This window comes from Magnolia sinica, chromosome 13 (genome assembly GCF_029962835.1).
Source record: "Magnolia sinica isolate HGM2019 chromosome 13, MsV1, whole genome shotgun sequence".
In the NCBI taxonomy this organism is placed as follows: Eukaryota; Viridiplantae; Streptophyta; class Magnoliopsida; order Magnoliales; family Magnoliaceae; genus Magnolia; species Magnolia sinica.
In genome coordinates this window covers 7,410,414-7,431,224 of record NC_080585.1, presented here as the reverse complement: position 1 = coordinate 7,431,224, position 20,811 = coordinate 7,410,414, and the positions used below count along the sequence as shown (strand labels likewise).

The 20,811-nt window shown below is 37.9% G+C and overlaps 1 protein-coding gene across 1 annotated transcript; it reads right to left on the bottom strand.

Annotated features, from left to right (window-relative positions):
• Positions 1–1,826: 1,826 nt before the first annotated feature.
• On the bottom strand, positions 1,827–20,780 carry LOC131222626 (cytochrome b-c1 complex subunit 7-2, mitochondrial-like). The gene is made up of 4 exons (XM_058217772.1): positions 20,554–20,780; positions 20,299–20,456; positions 14,032–14,079; positions 1,827–2,091 (listed from the first exon to the last, which is right to left on the bottom strand). The coding sequence occupies exons 1-4, from the start codon at positions 20,648–20,650 to the stop codon at positions 2,023–2,025; spliced, it is 372 nt and encodes a 123-aa protein (XP_058073755.1). The 5' UTR covers positions 20,651–20,780; the 3' UTR covers positions 1,827–2,022.
• Between the last annotated feature and the right edge of the window lie 31 nt (positions 20,781–20,811).

Below are 20,811 nucleotides of genomic sequence, written 5' to 3'. Positions count from 1 at the left end.
TCTATCACCACAGTAAGTCTGGTAACGGGCCAGGCCTTGGCCAGAATTTTGAACTGGCCCTCAGGCCAGCTCTATTCAAGATTTTGATTTTGTTAGGCCCAAGCCCAGCCTTCTTCCATGGTGTGTGCACTTGTGGGAAATTCTCCACTGGCCAAGCAAATCACTACTTGGGTCTTGTCATTTGTAACTACGAGAAAATATCAAAACTAATGCAGCACATTTGGGTCGATGTGACAACACAAAGATGGCCAGAAAAGATGGATTCACTCGTGAAATTAACGCAGCAACAAACTTGGGTGGATGTGACAACACATAAAGATGGCTGATAAAGATGGATTCACCCATGAAATTAACGCTGCAACAAACAACAAACGGTCTTTGAATACCTTATGAGCAGCTCAAGCAATGAGAACCTGAAAAGGTAACAACCATGGTGATCCACATGTGACTCAAATGGGCTCCAGGCGATCACCTCTAGCTCATGGGATGGAAAAACCAGAGAACCCTCTGTGGATTAAAAATATTAATAATAATCAATTCATAAACTGTTGAAAAATACCCATGATTCATGGACCAAACTATTAGTTTATTGGGCCCCATAGTTGCTTGACCATATCCTAGGAATCTCCACAGAAATGCAGCAACCATCGACATTCAACTAAGAAGGGGCCAGAGATAGGATTTTCTAGGATCTACCAATCTAGGAGGTTTCTGTGCAAAAGGCAACCATAGTGATCCCACCTAATCTATGGTCAGGATCACTGGATCCTTGGCCCCGCTTGTACAAACTGAGAAGATCCACCGACTATAGAATTTTGTGATTGTGGCAGTGAGCCTGCACTTATCCTCTACGTCTTAACTTGGATGTTGTTGTGGTGACTTATGGGTGGCCCCTTATGTGCCCAGGCCTAAAATGGGGTCTATCAGCTAAAAAAGATGGGCCCAACGGTCCACAGGCAAAATTCATGTGTGGCCCTTGTAATAAGCAGACTGATCTGAAGATGTGGATCTTATAAGTTATCTAGCCTGAATGTGAAGAAATGGCCCGACACTAAACGAGGCTGCATGTCTTTCAGGAGGATTCTACACTTTTCAAATATTAGCTGATAGCAGCTATGAAGGTAGATGACCTCCTAATATCTCAGTTCTTAACACCCAAAATCATTAAAAATATTTTTTTAACCAAAAAAAAAACTTATTACAGAAGTATCAACCATAACGACCACCATATAGCCCCCTAACACATTAGGCCCCTGGCTGTTGTAAGCTGTTTCGGTCATACAGGACTTTAAACCCTGCTAGCTAGGGTCACTAAAGATCGTTTTTTCTCTTTCCTTTTCTTTGGCTCAGCAAAATCTTAAATATCTTTTATATTGAATAGAAGAAATGCATTTTGGGTATATCCCCTCAAGATTTCACCTTCCTTTTGAGAAACCGTTACCTAAGAGATTTTCTCAAGGTTTTGGAAGTGTTTAGTTGCAACAAATATCATGAAATTTTGAGTTATTTCATGATTAATCAGTCTAATTTGGTGCAAAATATCATGAAATTTCATTATATTTGATGATTAATCAGTCTAATTTGGTGCAAAATATTTGGTGCAACTAAACCCACCCTAGATAAAATATAAATAAATAAATAAGAAGAAGAAATGAATGCTAGAAGCAGTCAAGCAACGCGAATGGAGGCTTACTGGTCCACCTGCACAAGGACATAGATCATTTTGGTCAATATAGAAAAATGTGCCCCTGCTCATGTAGACCATAGGTTCAATTTGAATGAATTCATGAATATCAAGATCAAATTGTCTTAACACAAAAAGCCAATCAAACCAATTCAACCACAGTTGGGCATATTATTGAAATGGGGCAGAAAGTGATAACAAATCAGATCAACCAAAAAATATCAAAACAGACAGACTAGGACTAGATGTCGATTGTCTGCCAGAGAAATTTAACAGAGAGGCTTGCCAAAACCTTATTCCTTGACAAACATCACAGATGAAGAAGCATGATGATACAATCAGGGAATGGTGCGCTGATAAAGAGGCAATGCTCCCAGTGCTTCACGTTCTGCCCTCTCCTTCTTTACCTGCAAGAACACCACAGAATGGCACATACAGTATTTAAAGAAAAAATAAATAAATAAATAAGACCATCTCTTTGCAGTAAAAAGCTTTTTGCTGTCAAGAAAATAAACTAATTGAGAGAGACTTTGATGCAGGACGGAATGATCTAACTTAATATGATGCTATGAAATTAAAAGACGGATTAACTAAAGCAATGTGATGACAAAATAAAGCTAATTTACCATAAATTATTTAAAAAAAAAAAAAAAGACTCGTGACATGTCCAAATTCAAGCCTACGACAGTCCCGCAATGCGAATCTCATAAATTATTGATTAACCGGGAACTATGAAAGATAGAACCACCACCCTAGCATAGGATTAAATCTGAATTCAATGGAAATCATGTATCTCGTAAGAGTTTTGACATGTTAGGGCTGTTTAAAGGATAGGGAATGTGGGAAATTGGCTTGAGATATCTAGGCTTAGAGAATTAGCATTTGGAACATTAGGGTTGAGGTTTTGGAAAGTTCCAAGTTAAGATTTCAGATTTTGGGTTTAATGGATATAGGATTTATGGTTTCTAGAATTGGGAATATGGGTTTCAGGTTATGGGAATTAGAGATTTATCATTTGGACAAGGGATTTTCAGATTTTGGGGATTTGGGTTTGGAAAAATTGGGGATTTTGGAATTTGGAAATTTTAGGGTTAATATTTGGTGAAATTAATTTAGGGTTTTGAAGAGGGAATCAAAGGGAATGGAAGAGTATTCGTAACGAGACAAAGGGACCACTATACAAAGTTATCCGTATGTACAGCCACATCAGTACAAACAGCAAAAGATGGCCTCTTGTGGCCGGTTTAGGCTTGGGATGGGTTGATTTAGGTTTTGGATGGTAACAAAAGAAGAAGAAAAAAAAGGAATGGATGAAGAAGGAAGAAAAAAAGAAGATGGGAGAATATGATAAACTCTTAAGAAGAGAGAAAAGTAGAAAGGGTAAGTAGGGAATCACTCCCCGTTGTTTCACACCACCAATCTAATCATAGGATGCTTTGTTTTTTTCTTTTCTTTTTTTCTTTTTTTTTTTTTGAATTAAAAGTTGTTCCTAACTCCCTAATCTCAACACAAATATGAGTTATACCAAAACAAAATTAACGAAACAACTAAACTATTTCATGGCCCATGGGAGTCCACAATCAAGATGTCCAGTGATAATGATTCCACCGTCAGTGTGGTCCACGGTTGAAATCCAACGGTCCAATCATCGTATCCACTCAATCCAACGATCTAATGTGTCCATCAAGCTCCCATATGCAGCCCACATGCATCTTCCCAATGTAGAGTCTTCAAAGATGCGCAACATGCACGTAGGGTCTTCAACATGGCTAAGAATGTGAATTAGGCCAAGTGAGTCACATGTAATGGTCGTCTAGCCATAAGGAGACTAGCTCAACACTCCTCTGGTACGTTGCTCGCCATCAGAATTTTGGAAACAAAAATTGTGTTTGCGTTTTGTATAAAAAATTTAAAAGAAGAAGAAGCACTACTCATATGGAGGGTTATGCTTTACGGCAGAAGTATGCATTTTCTATTCACTACAGTCAGGAGTAGACAACATTGTATATGAAAGTAACTTGCAGCCAATAGAAACGCATAACATCAAAATCGATTAGAATCGAGCTCGAAAACAAGAGGCATTAGTGGAGAGTGACAAGCTCACCCAAAATGCATTATGGTATTCCTAGATGGATAGGTTGGTGTATCAATCTGGGTTTCTCTAGAAACATAAGTAAAATGCCCAGTGGGCAAGGAATTTCCTCTCTTTTTAAAAACCCAAGAATCATTGCTACTGTCAAATGTTGGCTTCAAGTTGAGGGCTCTAGAAGGGCAAAGCGGAAGACCCAAAAGGAGAGTGGAGATAGTAAGAAAAAAACATGATATCCTATGGTTTAACAGAAGAAATAGTCTTCGATAGAGTGGAATGAGCGGAATGGGATTCATATAGCCAACCCCAATTAGTCAAGAAAAGGCTTAGAAAATGATGATGAAATGTTGGGTACACATGGTTTTTTGTTAATTAAATGTAACCACAATATAGAGGATGGGACGTCATTATTGATAAGGTATCATTTTATAAGTTATCCTAATGTGTCAAAACTGTAGATCTTCTACCATAGAGAAAGGGTCTCGCGGAGAGTAGGGATACAAAGTTTCTAAGCCCGTTTGGGTTGTGATTTACATCAGTAATGCATTGTAAAGCGCCATTATTATGATTTTACCACGATAAACCAAACACACGAATCGGCGATCAAATGTTAGGAGACGGGTAAAGAAATTTGTAATCATTACAATTTGCATTGCATTGCAGTGAAAATCTCGCACATTGGTTTGTGGATATGATGATTTGACATTGAAGTAATGGAAATATGTCATCGTTACGATTTTACCACGATAAGCCAAACTTGGGAATTGTCAGTAAAAATGCAATATTTTCAGGAGACAGGTAAAGGAATTTGTAATCGTTGTACTTCTACAGTACATTACTGATGTAATTTGCAACCCGCACTAGCCCCAAAAGAACTCCATGATAGCAAAGTAGATAACCCTGGCCCTTTAAGGCGAATAGATGAGTCCGGCCCATTACCTGGTAAGAGAACTCGTGAGCAATCAAAAGATGTCGACGTATCGATTAGAACAACTCGAAAGAGGCCTCAAATTGCTCCTTCATACCTAGATGATTTTTATGTCCACTTCATGAATATTCAATGGACTCCATTGATCAGGATATCTCCAATGACCTTAGAGATTTATATAGAAGCCATTAATTTAAAGACTACCATGAATGGCTAAAAAATATGAACAATGAAATTGATTTTTTAGAAAAATAAATAAGTTTTGTTTGAAAACTTAGTGACCTATTTGATGATAGAAAAGCCATAGGTCATAAGTGAATGTTGAGAAAGAAACTTCAGTCAGATGGTTCTATAGATAAGTATAAAATTAAACTAGTAGTTAAGGGTTTCTATCCATAAAGAGGGGATAAATTATGTAAATATGTATTGCTCAATAGCTAAGGTTATATAAATTAGAATTAATCTAGCAATAGTTGCCCACTTTGATTTGGAACTTTACTAAATGGTATGTGAAAACAGTGTTCCGAAATTGTATACTAAAAGAAACCTAAGGTTTTACTGTTAAAGGGCAAGAAGATAATGTAAGTTGAAAAAATCCTTGTATGGACTGAAATAGTCATCATGTCAATGGTATTTGATGTTTCATGATGAAATCCTTAAACTGGGATATTCGATTAACAAGCTAGATCATTGTGTGTATACTTTAATAGTGAGATAAGCTTTGACTATTTTGTCTTTATATGTTGATGATATACGTATAGCTGGAAACAATCCAAAAATAATTGAAAGGACTAAGTTGGGGAGTTCCTAAGCACTTTGGGACGCTCTAAGTAGGGAAATTCCAAAGTACTCAATTGTATTGTCACAAGTGGCACACATTTGCAAAAGCCAAAAAAACCTCAAGATGAGTAATATTTTCCCAATGGGTAAAACTACAGATTAGTAGGAACAAACCTGATGACGTCTTGGGGAAGTTGGCCCTATTGGCCAAGAGGGAGATGTTGGCATATATGGTAACACACGTGTAGAGTAGCCTTTCACTGGACTTATTTTTATTCAATCAAATTTATCCCATTTTCTTCTCCATATTGAGCTTATACATCTCTAGTTCATTGAAACTGAAAGAATATTTCCAAGGAGCCTGTCACTGGACTTGTGACTTGGTAAAATTGGAAAGTTGCCGAAGGTCTCTATAAAAGAATACCATCTTAAAACAACAAGAAAATAACCAAGAACTTCCAAAATATTCATGCATGTCCAATCAGTCAGCAATCAACAAGATCATGACATAACTCTTCAAATCATCGACTTAATTATCACGGCGATTTATAGGCTCCACGTGTCTTGTTTCTCCAATCATTGAAACGGCAATTCTCATCATTATGTAATGCAGGGGCATTTCCACATTGGGCTTGAGTAGAGTTACATGTGGGATGCAGGAGCACACTCGGGGTGGGCGGCCGGTGTGAGGTGGGCCCCACCCATGTGATTTGGGTGGCTCATGTGAGGCGGTACCCATGTGATTTAGGGCCCACGAGGGGGGTTCGGCCGAGGTCCTAACTCATGAGATGTGGGGCTTGGGCTATGAGTAGAGCTGGGCATCGGTCCGGGTCGGACCGGATTTAGCCTAACCCGGTCAGATTCGAAATTCTAACAGGCGGACCCGAAATCGATCCGATCCGAGACCGAGTCCAGGTCACTTGACTCGGACAGATCCGATGCTTGATTTATTTGACCCGATCCGAGTCTGACTCGGTGAGGGAAACCGAGTCGGATCGGGTTGAACACTATTCGGATCATTTCATATGGTGTGGTCCACTTCAATCTTCAATGTATCATAATTTTTTGTTCAACGCCTAAATTGATATGTCAAAATGGATGAACGGCTTAGATAACATACATACATCAAGGTGGGCCCCACATGACTATAAAAAATTTATATTAATGCCTGCTGCATGTGTTGTCCCATCGAGCAGGCTACTGAAGTAACGCCACCAAGTTTTGTGGGCCCCACTACGCTGTATGTGTTATATCCACACCGTCCATCAATTTTGAGATATCATTTTAGGGCACGAGCCAAATAATGATGTAGATAAAAATCTGTAGCAGACCACATCACAGAAAAAAGTGGGGAGAATGATTCCCACCGTTGAAACTATCCTAAGGCCCACCGTAATGTTTATTTGAAATCCAACCTGAAGTTGAAAAATAAAGAAATAAGGGAAAACATAAATAACAGGTTAATCTAAAACTTTTGTAGCCTTTAAAAGTTTTTAATGGTGGGCGTCACTGTCCATAGAACTTTCTATATTGGGGTCCAATGGAGCTTTGGATTTCATTCATTCTTTGGATATTGCCCTGAAGTGATCTCTCCAAATGAATGGAAGGTTGGATACAAAACATACATCATGGTGGGGCCCAAGTAACTTGGTTAAGCCACTTTAATACATACTCTCACAACCTACCGTTTTGACTTGCAAAGTAAGTAAACAAGTGTTGCCCGCCAATTGATGTGTCGTGCAAGTAACTCATTCTCATATGTGAGTGAACTCTGTTGGGGCCCACCGTGAATGCATGTGGTGTATCTACGCCGTCTATTTATTTTTTCAAATTATTTTAGCTGTTGAACCCAAAATTGATGAATATTCAAAGCTCAAGTGGACCACACCATAAGAAAAAGTAAAAATATTGATTTTTATTCCGGATCTGGCCAGATCGGAACGGTCCAGATCTATTCGGATCGGGTTTTCGGATCGGAACGGTCCGGATTAACCACTATCCGATCTCGATCCGAAAACTAGTCGGATCTAAATGATCTTACCCGATCCAGGCCGTCGGTTCTGTTCAGAACGGGTCGGATCGGGTCTGATCGGGTCGGATCCACCGGATCGGGTCAAAAATGCCCACCTCTAGCTATGAGATAAAGGGATTAATTTGCCATGCTCTATCAATTCGAGCTTTCAGAGCAAGCGGTTAATTGTCCTGCATCATTATGTTTGCGTACGCACGATCGCGTGTGTTCTAAACGTGTAAGAAGCTATACATGCAAAGAAAACTCAACTTTTTGAACTAGGCTACCCAAATGTGGAAGATGGGATTGTACAGTGGACGGATATCATTCTTAAAAGCAATGTACTGCATACCCCAAGTAAGCATGCTAGATTGTCTTTATTTAGCCTATGGACATGAAATAATTCTATAGGCCCTTCAAGAGCCGCCAATTGCCACCGGAGCTAGGAGCCTCGTTCATTGCACTAATTCCAAAGAGGGAGGGGGCAAAGAGCCTGTAAGACTTTAGGCCCATTAGTTTGTTTGAAAGTCCCTATAAAATCCTTGCAAAAATACTGGCCACTAGATTTTGTTTGATTCTCGGTCACGTATCTCCAAGGTGCATTTATTGAAGGAAGACAAATTTTGAACGACGCATTGATTGCCCACGAGTTCATTGATTCTCAGTGAAAGGCAAAATGGGGTGCCGTGTATAAGTTAGATATTGAAAAAGCATACGATCATGTTGACTGTGATATTTTGGACTATATGTTGGGCCAATTGGGTTGTGAAGGGAGATGGAGAAGATGGATCCAGGTGTGAATCCGATCTGCCAAGGCCTCAATCCTTTTTAATGGGTCGCCCAAAGGGTTCTTCAAATCCTCAAGAGGACTAAGACAAGAGAATCCATTATCAACACTGTTGTTAGTGACGGTTTCAGAGGAAGTAAGATGTTGGACAAAGGTGTATAAGCGGTCATTAGTGCGTTCAAGGTGGATAACGAGGAGTTTTGAATCTCTCACCTTAAGTTTCCATAGTATACGATTCTCCTTTGCGAAGCGAAGGTATCTAAGGAAATGTTGTTTCCTTTGCCATATTTGGGTCTTCCTTTGTGCATCGGCAAGCCCGTGAAGCATTTGTGGTATAGGGTGATTGAGAGGGTTGAAAGGAAGTTGTCTTCATGACAAATATTAGCATCTATCATTAGGAGGTAAATTGATGCTTATCAAAGCAGCATTATCAAATCTCCTTCTTTACTTCTTGTCCCTATTCAAGTGCACAAAGGACATGTTGGATGGATTGGAGAGGGTTAGACAAGAAATCATATGGCAAGAGGTGAAGAATGAGCATAAGTTTCATTTGTTGAAATGAGAGGAGGTTTGTAAGCCATATAAGGAGGGCAGGTAAAAGGAAGTTAAATGTTATGAACAACACGCTTCTGGCCAAATGGCTTTGGAGGTTTGGTGTTGAAAAGGGTGGTCTATGAAATAAAGTAATCTCTAGGAAATATGGTGTGAAGGAGGGACGGTGGTGGACGAAAGACTTTTTTTTGCATAGGACCACGGCTTTGTGGAAAGCGATATCTAGATTGGGGTCCAAAGGGGATTGGGTTATCCTTGGGAGATGGGAAACGGATAAGACCCTGGATGACATATGGTTGGGCGAGAGAGCTCTTCCCGAAGATTATCCGTGGTTGGCAAGACAATCTCTGAATGCGAACATCACCATACATTGTTGCTTCTCGATCTCGGGCAATGGGGTAGTTTAGACCACTCATTGCCATAGGAACCTCTTGAGGAGGAAGAGTTCTTGAGTTTGATGAAGCGTCTCCTCGACATCTGCCCTGTTGCAGAGGTTAGAAACATGATGGTGTGGATTAAAAATAAATCTAGTTGATTCTTGGTGTGATCCTTCTAGAATTTAATAGTTGGGTCTTCGTTGAAAGAAAAAGTGCATACTTCTTTCATTTGGATCTACAGAACCCCTCCCAAGGTTGTAGCATTGGCATGGTTGGTCGGAAGAAACAAGGTGCTTACGGTCACTATTGTCAAAATTATTATAGTATCATCATCATTTCAAAAAAAAAAAATTATTACTATTTCGCGAATCGTAATAAGGGTTGAATTGCATTGAATCATAAATTGTATCATAAATTGTATGATTTTTATGATTTTTGTAAATTTTGGGAAAAAAAAATGAAAAACACAAATAAATAAATAAAAATTAAAAACTCATCAATCATCCTTTTGTCATCAATATGCACCAAGTAATACCATGTCACGATAGTGTTAAAAGATTTCTTATCTTTCCTTTATTTTTATTTTTTATTTATTTATTTTGTCTTTAAAGAAATTTTCCTTTAAAAAAATCCAAGGATCCTTTAATAACTTATGTTCTTGTGACCTTTCTTGAATGTATAATCATGTTGAAAAAGCGACATTTGATTTCTAACCATTATTCCACAATACATATAAATCAACATGATCATAATTATCCATACAAGCATTCTAGATGAGACATACATCAATTCGGTGTTTTGACCAGTTAAGAAGTAAGAAATCATAAATAAATAAAAAGGTCCATGATTTAACATTGAAGAAAATATATATCATGTAATCTCTTATAAAGAAAATAAAAATAAAATAATTTTCTAAACGATTCTTAAATCCCCCACCAATATAAAAACATAAAATGAAAACCAAGTGAAGCTTACAATAGAAGAGAAAAAGTATAATTTGAATCGTAAATCAAGATTTGAATCGTAAATCATAGGATTCAAATAATAAAATCATAGGATTCACGTAAAAAGGGATTCAAGGTGGGATTTAAATGGTTTTGCTTAAGATTTAACTCAAATTGTAAATCGTAAATTGTAAGATTTTGGCAACACTGCTTACGGCTTATAACCCTCGGGGAGAGGTAGATGATGAGCATAGATGTAAGTTTGATGTGCTTGCAGAACGAGGAGAAGGTCGACCACCTCTTCATCCATTGTCCTTTCACTAGAGGGTTGCAAGATAGGTTTACGGGCATATCTGGTGTGTCTTTGGGTGATGTCATGCTCAATTGAGAGCCTCTTTCTCTCTTGGCACAAGGGTGGGGTAGGGAAGTATAGGAGGATAGTGTGGAGGTTGTCTTTATTGGTGGGTTTTTGGGTATTATGGGGTGAGAGGAACAATTGTTGCTTTTGCAACACCAATGGGGTAGGTCCTAAGGTATTTAGAAGGGCATATATTTTTGTAATGAACTAGGCCTTGAACTTGTCTGTTCTCGGCGACAATCCCCTTTCTTGGGCTGCTTTGTAATATGATGATGATGATAATCCTATGGAGCAATAGATAAATATATAGAGAACTAGAGATGTGGTGCTTAAAGGATGAAACTTCGAAGGAGGCAAATAACAAAAATAATAGAGAGTTAAGGAAGAAGCACTTACGAGAGCTAACATATCTTGAAGATAACCACGAAATGGGGTCTGCTTGGCCTGTAGAGAATAACAAAATGAGAAATGTAAGTTACGGTGATTAAGTAAGATAGCAATTTACCCAAATGGAAGCCGAGAAGAAATTTGCACATCCATTTTCTTTCTTTTTGTTCAAACTGGTAGCAATAGATGGAATAAATGCTCAAATCATTGAGGTAGATCATAAAATAAATCAAACTTATGGAAAATAATAATAATAATAATAATGAACAAGTTAATGCTGAGCTTTGGGCATATAGGCACATGCAACTACGAGCATCTTAATGATGCATGAACAAAAGGTGAATTATATATGATACACAACCCATATTTTTGCACAGTGTGCACAGGTTTACAATTCTGGCAGGTGGAGCCCATGGATCATAACCCAGATCATTAGTCTACTAAGTCCAAGCATGGATGGACCATTCTTTACGATAATACAATCTTAACGTTTTGATTTGTGGCCTATAAATAGATGGTTAAGGCAAGATACAACAGAGCTCTGTGTTTAAATGAAAAACTCACAAAAGATTGAAGTTCCAAATTGCCAAACCATGAGCCCCACTTGTAAAAATTGAGAACCCAAGCATATTGTGCACAGACGCAAGTTGGTATGATGCAAGACAATTAACCACTTGCTCTAAAAGCTCGAACTAATAGAGCATGGCGAATTAATCCCTTTATCTCATAGCCCAGGCCCCAAATCCATGGGTTAGGTCTTCGGTTCCACACCTTGTGGACCCCAAATCCATGGGCTCCGCCTCACACGGGCCCCAAATCCATGGATTATACGGGCCACCCATCCCGAGTGTGTGCCCCTGCATCCCATAGGCTACCCCACTCGAGCCCAATGTGAAAATGGCCCCGCATTATGGTATCATATGATTTGTCATGAACATTGCTTTCTTTCCACAAAAGAAAGAAAGAAAGAAAAGTAAAACATTGTGGTCAAGAAATAGCAGAGAGTGGGATCATATGACTGGAAACTAGGTTTAAAGCAAACCTACTTAATGAGAAACACGATGAGAGAATAAAAGGTAAACAATCTTGAGGTGATTATCATAAAAAATGGCTTTATCATTCACGTGCATAGAATTTTATTTATTTATTTATTTTGAAAACACAGTTCGGGATTATCCCTGCGAATGCAGGCAATCACCAGCAACCATGTGCATTGGGTAATGCCGAGGAGGGGGGTCGAACACACGCCTATAGGGAGCAAACCTACGGTGCTAGCCACTCACCCAAATCCCGTTGGGTATGTGCATCGGATATGGTCAGTCCCGCACCTGGGTATATTCGACCCCGATTCCGTACCCGCAAGCATGACTTATGTTTTGTATGTTTACACTTCATAATCCACACGTATATTGACAAAATGATCTCACTCATAAAATATAACAATCCAAAATTTTTATAATCGAACATTTATTTAAAGAAAAATGTCCATGTTCTGACTATTCAAGATTACCATCAAACACATGTCATCATAATGTTGTCTTACTAAATGTTCATTTCACTAATTTAGAAAATGGTAAAAAACAAAAATAAATAAAAGAAAATCTCTTTAAGCTCCTCCATGTGATCCCGATCCTGAAATTTTAAAATCCCAACAGGGTAAGCTGTGGAGCCTAGTCAGTAATCTCAACACAAGTTTCAAAATAACCTCATATAACATGAATAAAAGTATTAAAAGATACAATACCTATTTAGGTAAAACAACAAATGGGGAGATTTAATAAACACAAAATTTCAATGTAAATTCAAAGAAATATGAATGCATGAAATCAACATATGCTATACTCCATGATAAAAGGTGTGGTTTATTCTTTTTAACACCAGGGCCACTTTACACCGGTTGGCCAACACCCACGCCAATACAACACCTAGCCTGGCAATGGGAACCTCTTGCATGATATGCTCACCCATCCAAAGGGCACTTGGTGAGGGACCCATTTGTACGTTAGCTGGTCAGACTACTACTCTCCTTTATTTTTATTTTTTATTTATTTATTTTGTCTTTAAAGAAATTTTCCTTAAAAAAAATTCAAGGATCCTTTAATAACTTATGTTCTTGTGACCTTTCTTGAATGTAGAATCATGTTGAAAAAGCGACATTTGATTTCTAACCATTATTCCACAATACATATAAATCAACATGATCGTAATTATCCATACAAGCATTCTAGATGAGTCATACATCAATTTGGTGTTTTGACCAGTTAAGAAGTAAGAAATCATAAATAAATAAAAAGGTCCATGATTTAACATTGAAGAGAATATATATCATTTAATCTCTTATAAAAAAAATAAAAATAAAATAATTTTCTAAACGATTCTTAAATCCCCCACCAATTTAAAAACATAAAATGAAAACCAAGTGAAGCTTACAATAGAAGAGAAAAAGTATAATTTGTATCGTAAATCGTAGGATTCAAATAATAAAATCATAGGATTCACGTAAAAAGGGATTCAAGGTGGGATTTAAATGGTTTTGCTTAAGATTTAACTCAAATTGTAAATCGTAAATTGTAAGATTTTGGCAACACTGCTTACGGCTGATAACCCTCGAGGAGAGGTAGATGATGAGCATAGATGTATGTTTGATGTGCTTGCGGAACGAGGAGATGGTCGACCACCTCTTCATCCATTGTCCTTTCGCTAGAGGGTTGCAGGATAGGTTTTCGGGCATATCTGGTGTGTCTTTGGGTGATGTCATGCTCAATTGAGAGCCTCTTTCTCTCTTGGCACAAGGGTGGGGTAGGGAAGTATAGGAGGATAGTGTGGAGGTTGTCTTTGTTGGTGGGTTTTTGGGTATTATGGGGTGAGAGGAACAATTGTTGCTTTTGCAACACCAATGGGGTAGGTCCTAAGGTATTTAGAAGGGCATATATTTTTGTAATGAACTAGGCCTTGAACTTGTCTGTTCTCGGCGACAATCCCCTTTCTTGGGCTGCTTTGTAATATGATGATGATGATAATCCTATGGAGCAATAGATAAATAAATAGAGAACTAGAGATGTGGTGCTTAAAGGATGAAACTTCGAAGGAGGCAAATAACAAAAATAATAGAGAGTTAGGGAAGAAGCACTTACGAGAGCTAACATATCTTGAAGATAACCACGAAATGGGGTCTGCTTTGCCTGTAGAGAATAACAAAATGAGAAATGTAAGTTACAGTGATTAAGTAAGATAGCAATTTACCCAAATGGAAGCCGAGAAGAAATTTGCACATCCATTTTCTTTCTTTTTGTTCAAACTGGTAGCAATAGATGGAATAAATGCTCAAAACATTGAGGTAGATCATAAAAATAAATCAAACTTATGGAAATAATAATAATAATAATAATAATAATAATAATAATGAACAGGTTAATACTGAGCTTTGGGCATATAGGAGCATCTTAATGATGCATGAACAAAAGGTGAATTATATATGATACACAACCCACATTTTTGCACAATGTGCACAGGTTTACAATTCTGGTAGGTGGAGCCCATGGATCATAACCCAGATCATTAGTCCACTGGGTCCAAGCATGGATGGACCATTCTTTACAATAATACAATCTTAACGTTTTGATTTGTGGCCTATAAATAGATGGTTAAGGCAAGATACAACAAAGCTTTGCGTTTAAATGAAAAACTCGCAAAAGATTGAAGTTCCAGATTGCCAAACCATGAGCCCCACTTGTAAAAATTGAGAACCCAATCATATTGTGCACAGACGCAAGTTGGTTTGATGCAAGACAATTAACCACTTGCTCTAAAAGCTCGAACTAATAGAGCATGGCGAATTAATCCCTTTATCTCATAGCCCAGGCCCCAAATCCATGGGTTAGGTCTTCGGTTCCACCCCTCGTGGACCCCAAATCCATGGGCTCCGCCTCACACGGGCCCCAAATCCATGGGTTATGCGGGCCACCCATCCCGAGTGTGCCCCTGCATCCCACAGGCTACCCCACTCGAGCCCAATGTGAAAATGGCCCCGCATTATGGTATCATATGATTTGTCGTGAACATCGCTTTCTTTCCACAAAAGAAAGAAAGAAAGAAAAGTAAAACATTGTGGTCAAGAAATAGCAGAGAGTGAGATCACATGACTGGAAACTAGGTTTAAAGCAAACCTGCTTAATGAGAAACATGATGAGAGAATAAAAGGTGAACAATCTTGAGGTGATTATCATAAAAATTGGTTTTATCATTCACGTGCATAGAATTTTATTTATTTATTTATTTATTTTGACAACACAGGTTGTCTCCGCCCCCTTTTGAGGCGGGATTATCCCTGTGGATGCAGGTAATCACCAGCAACCATGTGCATCGGGTAATGTCGAAGAGGGGGGTCAAACACACGCCTAGAGGGAGCAAACCCACGGTGCTAGCCACTCGCCCAAATCCTGTTGGGTATGTGCATCGGATATGGTCAGTCCCGCACCTGGGTATATTCGACCCCGATTCCGTACCCGCAAGCATGACTTATGTTTTGTATGTTTACACTTCATAATCCACACGTATATTGACAAAATGATCTCACTCATAAAATATAACAATCCAAAATTTTTATAATCGAACATTTATTTAAAGAAAAATGTCCATGTTCCGACTATTCAAGATTACCATCAAACACATGTCATCATAATGTTGTCTTACTAAATGTTCATTACACTAATTTAGAAAATGGTAAAAAACAAAAATAAATAAAAGAAAATCTCTTTAAGCTCCTCAATGTGATCCCGATCCTGAAATTTTAAAATCCCAACAGGGTAAGCTGTGAAGCCTAGTGAGTAATCTCAACACAAGTTTCAAAATAACCTCATATAACATGAATAAAAGTATTAAAAGATACAATACCTATTTAGGTAAAACAACAAATGGGGAGATTTAATAAACACAAAATTTCAATGTAAATTCAAAGAAATATGAATGCATGAAATCAACATATGCTATACTCCATGATAAGAGGTGTGGTTTATTCTTTTTAACACCAGGGCCATTTTACACCGGTTGGCCAACACCCACGCCAATACAACACCTAGCCTGGCAATGGGAACCTCTTGCATGATATGCTCACCCATCCAAAGGGCACTTGGTGAGGGACCCATTTGTACGTTAGTTGGTCAGACTACTACCCTACCGAACCTGACAGTGGGAACCTTTTGCAATCTTGACATGCTCACCCACTCAAAGGGTACTGAGAGGTTCCAAAAGGTACCAATTGGGTTTCTGGGACTTTCAACCCAAGGGTCTTGATCGCCCCACCTATTTACGCTTTAGGGATTTTCAACCCAGAGGACTTGATCGCCCCACCTATTTTCTGGTGTTTCATAACTATTTTAATGATGTATGATTTTAATATTGCATTAATTAAGTATTTCAAAAAATCTTCAATGGCTGCTATTCTTCGATCAATCCATAATACTTTGTGTATATAATTTATCAAACTAAAAATACAATTTTCAATCAATGTAAATTGTCCTTACATGATTAAAGTTCTACAAAAAAATAAACATGTAATGTAATATATTAGATCTTGATTAAAGTTCTACATAAAGAAAAGAAATAATAATAATAAACATGCAACGTGCTTTATTACATCTAAGAATTTAGAAATTTATATATAAACTCAAGATTTTTGCAATAATTCTAACAACAAAGTTAAAATGTAAAAATAAAATTTTAATGTAAGATTAACAATAAGACAATATAAAACTCGAATTAAGGCATATTAAAATAATGACAACCGATGTAATAAAAAAGTTAAAAAATAAAGATCATTTTTAGGAAGCATGTTAAGAATTTGCATTAAAAAAAAAAAACTAAGATCGCAAAGATTAATTAGAACCACAAAACAACAAACAAATATATGTATATATATAATATATATAAGTTTTTCTTTTATATATAATTATCAAGTGAGAGATACTCACTTTTTATAAAAAGAAAAAGTGTATATATATATATATATATATTTCTCCTTTTTCTCTTTCCTCTCTCTCTCTCTCTCTCTCTCTCTCTCTCTCTCTCTCTCTCTCTCTCCTGCTTGGTAGTGAGATGTCACTTACGTCTCCCATCTTTCTCTTTTATATTATAAGGTGGGTCCCACTTTATGTTAATGCATGGGAGGTTTCACATGTGATTTTTCATCTTCACGTGTTTTTTTTTTTTTTTTATATTTGCTAGACGAAACGCAAGTGAGTTATGGATTTCATATATATTGAAAATTATCCAAAGTTTGGTATGAACCGCATATTTGATATGAAATATGACCCCTCACGCTAAAACTAAACCGGTAAGGTTTTATGATTTTCGAAGTTGTATAATGTGTACCGTTGGTTCGATGATCGATTGAATAGATAAGACGATCTATGATAATAACAAAAATGAATGATGAGCGGTTGGATGATTTTGTAAATGAGAAGTGTATGGTCCACTAGGTTCCTTGACAGAAGACAAAGTTTGTGTACAGATGGTTTCATGGATGGTTTAAAGTATAAGAGTTTGTTGTGTGATGTACAGGGTGAAATAATATATATAAGTGTACACAGATTCTTTTAAAATATAAAATCGGAACTAACTTTCTAAGCCTAGATCACCATTGATTTGTGGGTCTAATTGTCTTGTAAGAGATATTTTCTTAGAACCGACCGATAAGAGCGTTGGGCATAACAAGATCTTCATGATGAACCATTAATGTTAGTTTTTAGATGGACCACTTGAGAGTTATGATCCATATTTGCAATGGATGGTGAGATAATGGATCTAAGTGTAGAAATTAAGGGATTTTGGTTTAAATTAGGTGAATAGGTCTTGGTATAAGTTCGGATATAAATGGGCATGTGCAAATATGGTTTTAAGAATAATCTATGTGCATGGGCATATACACCCTTAGATGTTTTAGATCGATGATGGACCTCGCATTTTGAAGATTTAACTTAAATGAATGAATTTCCAATTAAGGGTTTTTAAGCACTACATAATGATGAATTCAATTTTGTAATTGGGTCACTGAACATGGGTGATCTCTACCGTCAGATTTTGATAAGTACCCACTGGATGGACATTTTTGGAAAATAAAATAGATTATTGGAATTCTCATATAGCCATTTACAAAATGTCCAGATGGTTAGTTTTTGAGAAAGGTCTGTACATGTGGGTATTTATCCTGGGATTACTTGGCGCCCAAATTGATCAAGTTGTAGTTGTTAGAATCTTAATTCATTGGTATGGTTTCTATAGAAAAATATAAGAATCATAATAGTCATGTCGAACTATTTGTTTGGGTCTCAAAAATGGGTGGATCTGATCATATGACATTTTGTTTGGTATGATAGAGATGTCCAAAAATCCTATAGATGGAATGTAATATATATCTAGTGATTTCAAGGTAAATGTACAGAGGGTTTTACGATCGGACAAAATATTTAAAAGATATATGTCGTTTTTAATATATACCATTTGAATCATAATTATGGTATTGGTCCTGTGATATGTATGATCACGTTTAATGAAATCTAACCTGATAAGAATCTTAGTTATGAAAATTATATCATAATCTGAAATTTAGGAATTTGGTTAAGTGGACTTATGCAATTGTGGCCCTTGATTTATATAAAAATATTTAGAATTTAAGATTGAAAAAAATAAACAGGTGGTTAGGTTCCTTAAAATATGAATAAGTAAGTGTACGGATAGTTTATCAATTGAATGAGTGGTTAAAAAGTTATAAGGGATATATGACAATGTGATGTAGGGTTCACCCAAGGAAAGTGTTATCCTATCATAGTTACTAGTATCAAGTTTTAATATTTATAAGAGAATTCTTTTAAAAATGAACAACCAAAAAAATAAATAAATAAATTATACCACCAAAATTTACTTGGGATATTACAATAGCATCGGATATGGTCAGTCCCATTTATAAAATCAGCCCCGGTTGCAAAGGGCCTGTTTGTATACCATCCACTAAGTAACTTTTTAAATTTATGTAAGCCAATAAGTCACTTTTTTAACTTACATTAGTTTGGTAAGCACCACTATAAAAGTAACTTATGTGGCGAAAGTTACTTATACCAGTAAGGATTTTTTTTTTTTTTATTATTATTTTTTTTTAAACCTTTTACTTTTCTACTCCCTTCTCTCCCTCTCGTATCTCTATGTGATGGATGGTCCATATCACAGGAGGCCCCACATGGTAGACAGTCCAAATCGAAGGTGGGGCCCACACGATCGACAGTCCACATCAAAGGTGGGCCCACATGATGGATGACCCATATTAACGTAGGCCGATATAATAGATGGTCCACAACAAAGGTCGGCTCGCACGATGGGCAGTCCACATCAAAGGTGGGTTCCACAGGATGAGTGGTGGATATTAAAAGTGGGCCCCACATAATGGATACTAACATTGATGGTGGGCCTCACATGATGGATGATCCATACCCCCATGAGGATACTTCACATCGAAGGTCAGCCCCTAATGATGAATGACCCACATCCAAGGTGGGCACCACGTAATGAATGGCCCACTTCGAAGTTGGGCCTCTCATGATGGACAGTCCACATTAACGGTGGCCCCTGCATGATGGACAACCCACATCCAAGCTGGACTTGCATGATGGCTAGCCCACATCGAAGGTGGGCCTCACAAGGTGGATGGTCCACATTGAAGGTTGGCCCCACACAATGGACGATTCACATTGATGACAAGGCCAAGTTAGACCTAACATAATGAACGGTCCACATCAAAGGTTGGCCCACATGATGGACGGTGGATATTAATGGTGGACTAAACAAAATTGAGGGATAAGTACCTATGTGATATTGGAAATCAAATATGCTTTTCTAATTATTGGTCGATAAGTACGCTGTCATTTACCAAACATACTAATCTGCTAAATAAGTAGAAACCAAGATGAACCACTTGAGGTATAAGTAGCTTATGTAAAGTAACTTACAATCCAAACGCGCCCAAAAGAGTTGTGACAAAGCAGAAGTGAGTGGTTTCAATGTCATAACAATCAGGAAACGATTATTGGCTCTAAATAAATAAAGTGGGATATTTTCTTTTTCAATCTGCTACAAATAGACTATCGCACTCCAAAACAATTCTACAATTAAACACAGCCAATAAGAATGTGATGAATCTCTTTTCCTTCCCCAACCAAAATAACTTGTTATGAAATCCAAGTTCCCACAGAATAAGCATAATTCTCTAAATTGGATCCTAGAAACACGTATCAAGTTTCAGAAATCAAATAACGACTCGAATGAACTCTATTGAAGAAATCGGACCAGATGAAGAGAAAAAGGAGGATGGAGAGAGAGAGAGAGAGAGAGAGAGAGAGAGAGAGAGAGAGGACCTGGAGATCAAGGGGCAGGTATTCGTGCTTCATGGAGAGATCCATGGCGCGCTTGAGACGCTGGTTCCTCGCGAGGACGATCTCCCGAGGGAGGCGGGAGAGCGCTTCCTTGATGTCCAGATCTTCCTTAGGGTCATAGAGATCGTCGTATCGGAGCCCTAGAAACAGAAATGCCGAGAGAGACGGAGAGAGATCAGCTACCCTAGGAGGGAGGGAGAGGGAGGGAGAGAGAGAGAGAGATGTAGGTAAAAATACCGTATTTGCGGAGGCGATTGGAGATGGCTTTGCAGTGCTGACGAGCAAACCAATTGCGGGAAGGAGAGAGGAACGACTGCAATAGCGACGGCGCCATTTCCCTGCCTTTCTTTCTCTGCTAACTCTTTCTACTCTTTACCTCTTCTTCTGCAGTGCAAAGGAAGATGGACGGAAGCGACGGAGGCGAATTTCCCGCAGAAGTCGTTGAGGGAGGGCCGCCGGTTCGGTCAGGTCAGGTCGCGACCGTGGGGCCACCTT

What these genes read in the sequence shown, in the direction of transcription:
- LOC131222626 (XM_058217772.1), bottom strand. Translation starts at nt 20,650, where the DNA reads ATGGCGCCGTCGCTATTGCAGTCGTTCCTCTCTCCTTCCCGCAATTGG. An exon ending in CAATCGCCTCCGCAAATACG is followed by an intron (nt 20,457 to 20,553) that starts GTATTTTTACCT and finishes TTCTGTTTCTAG; the next exon opens with GGCTCCGATACGACGATCTC. An exon ending in ACCTGCCCCTTGATCTCCAG is followed by an intron (nt 14,080 to 20,298) that starts GTCCTCTCTCTC and finishes TATTCTCTACAG; the next exon opens with GCAAAGCAGACCCCATTTCG.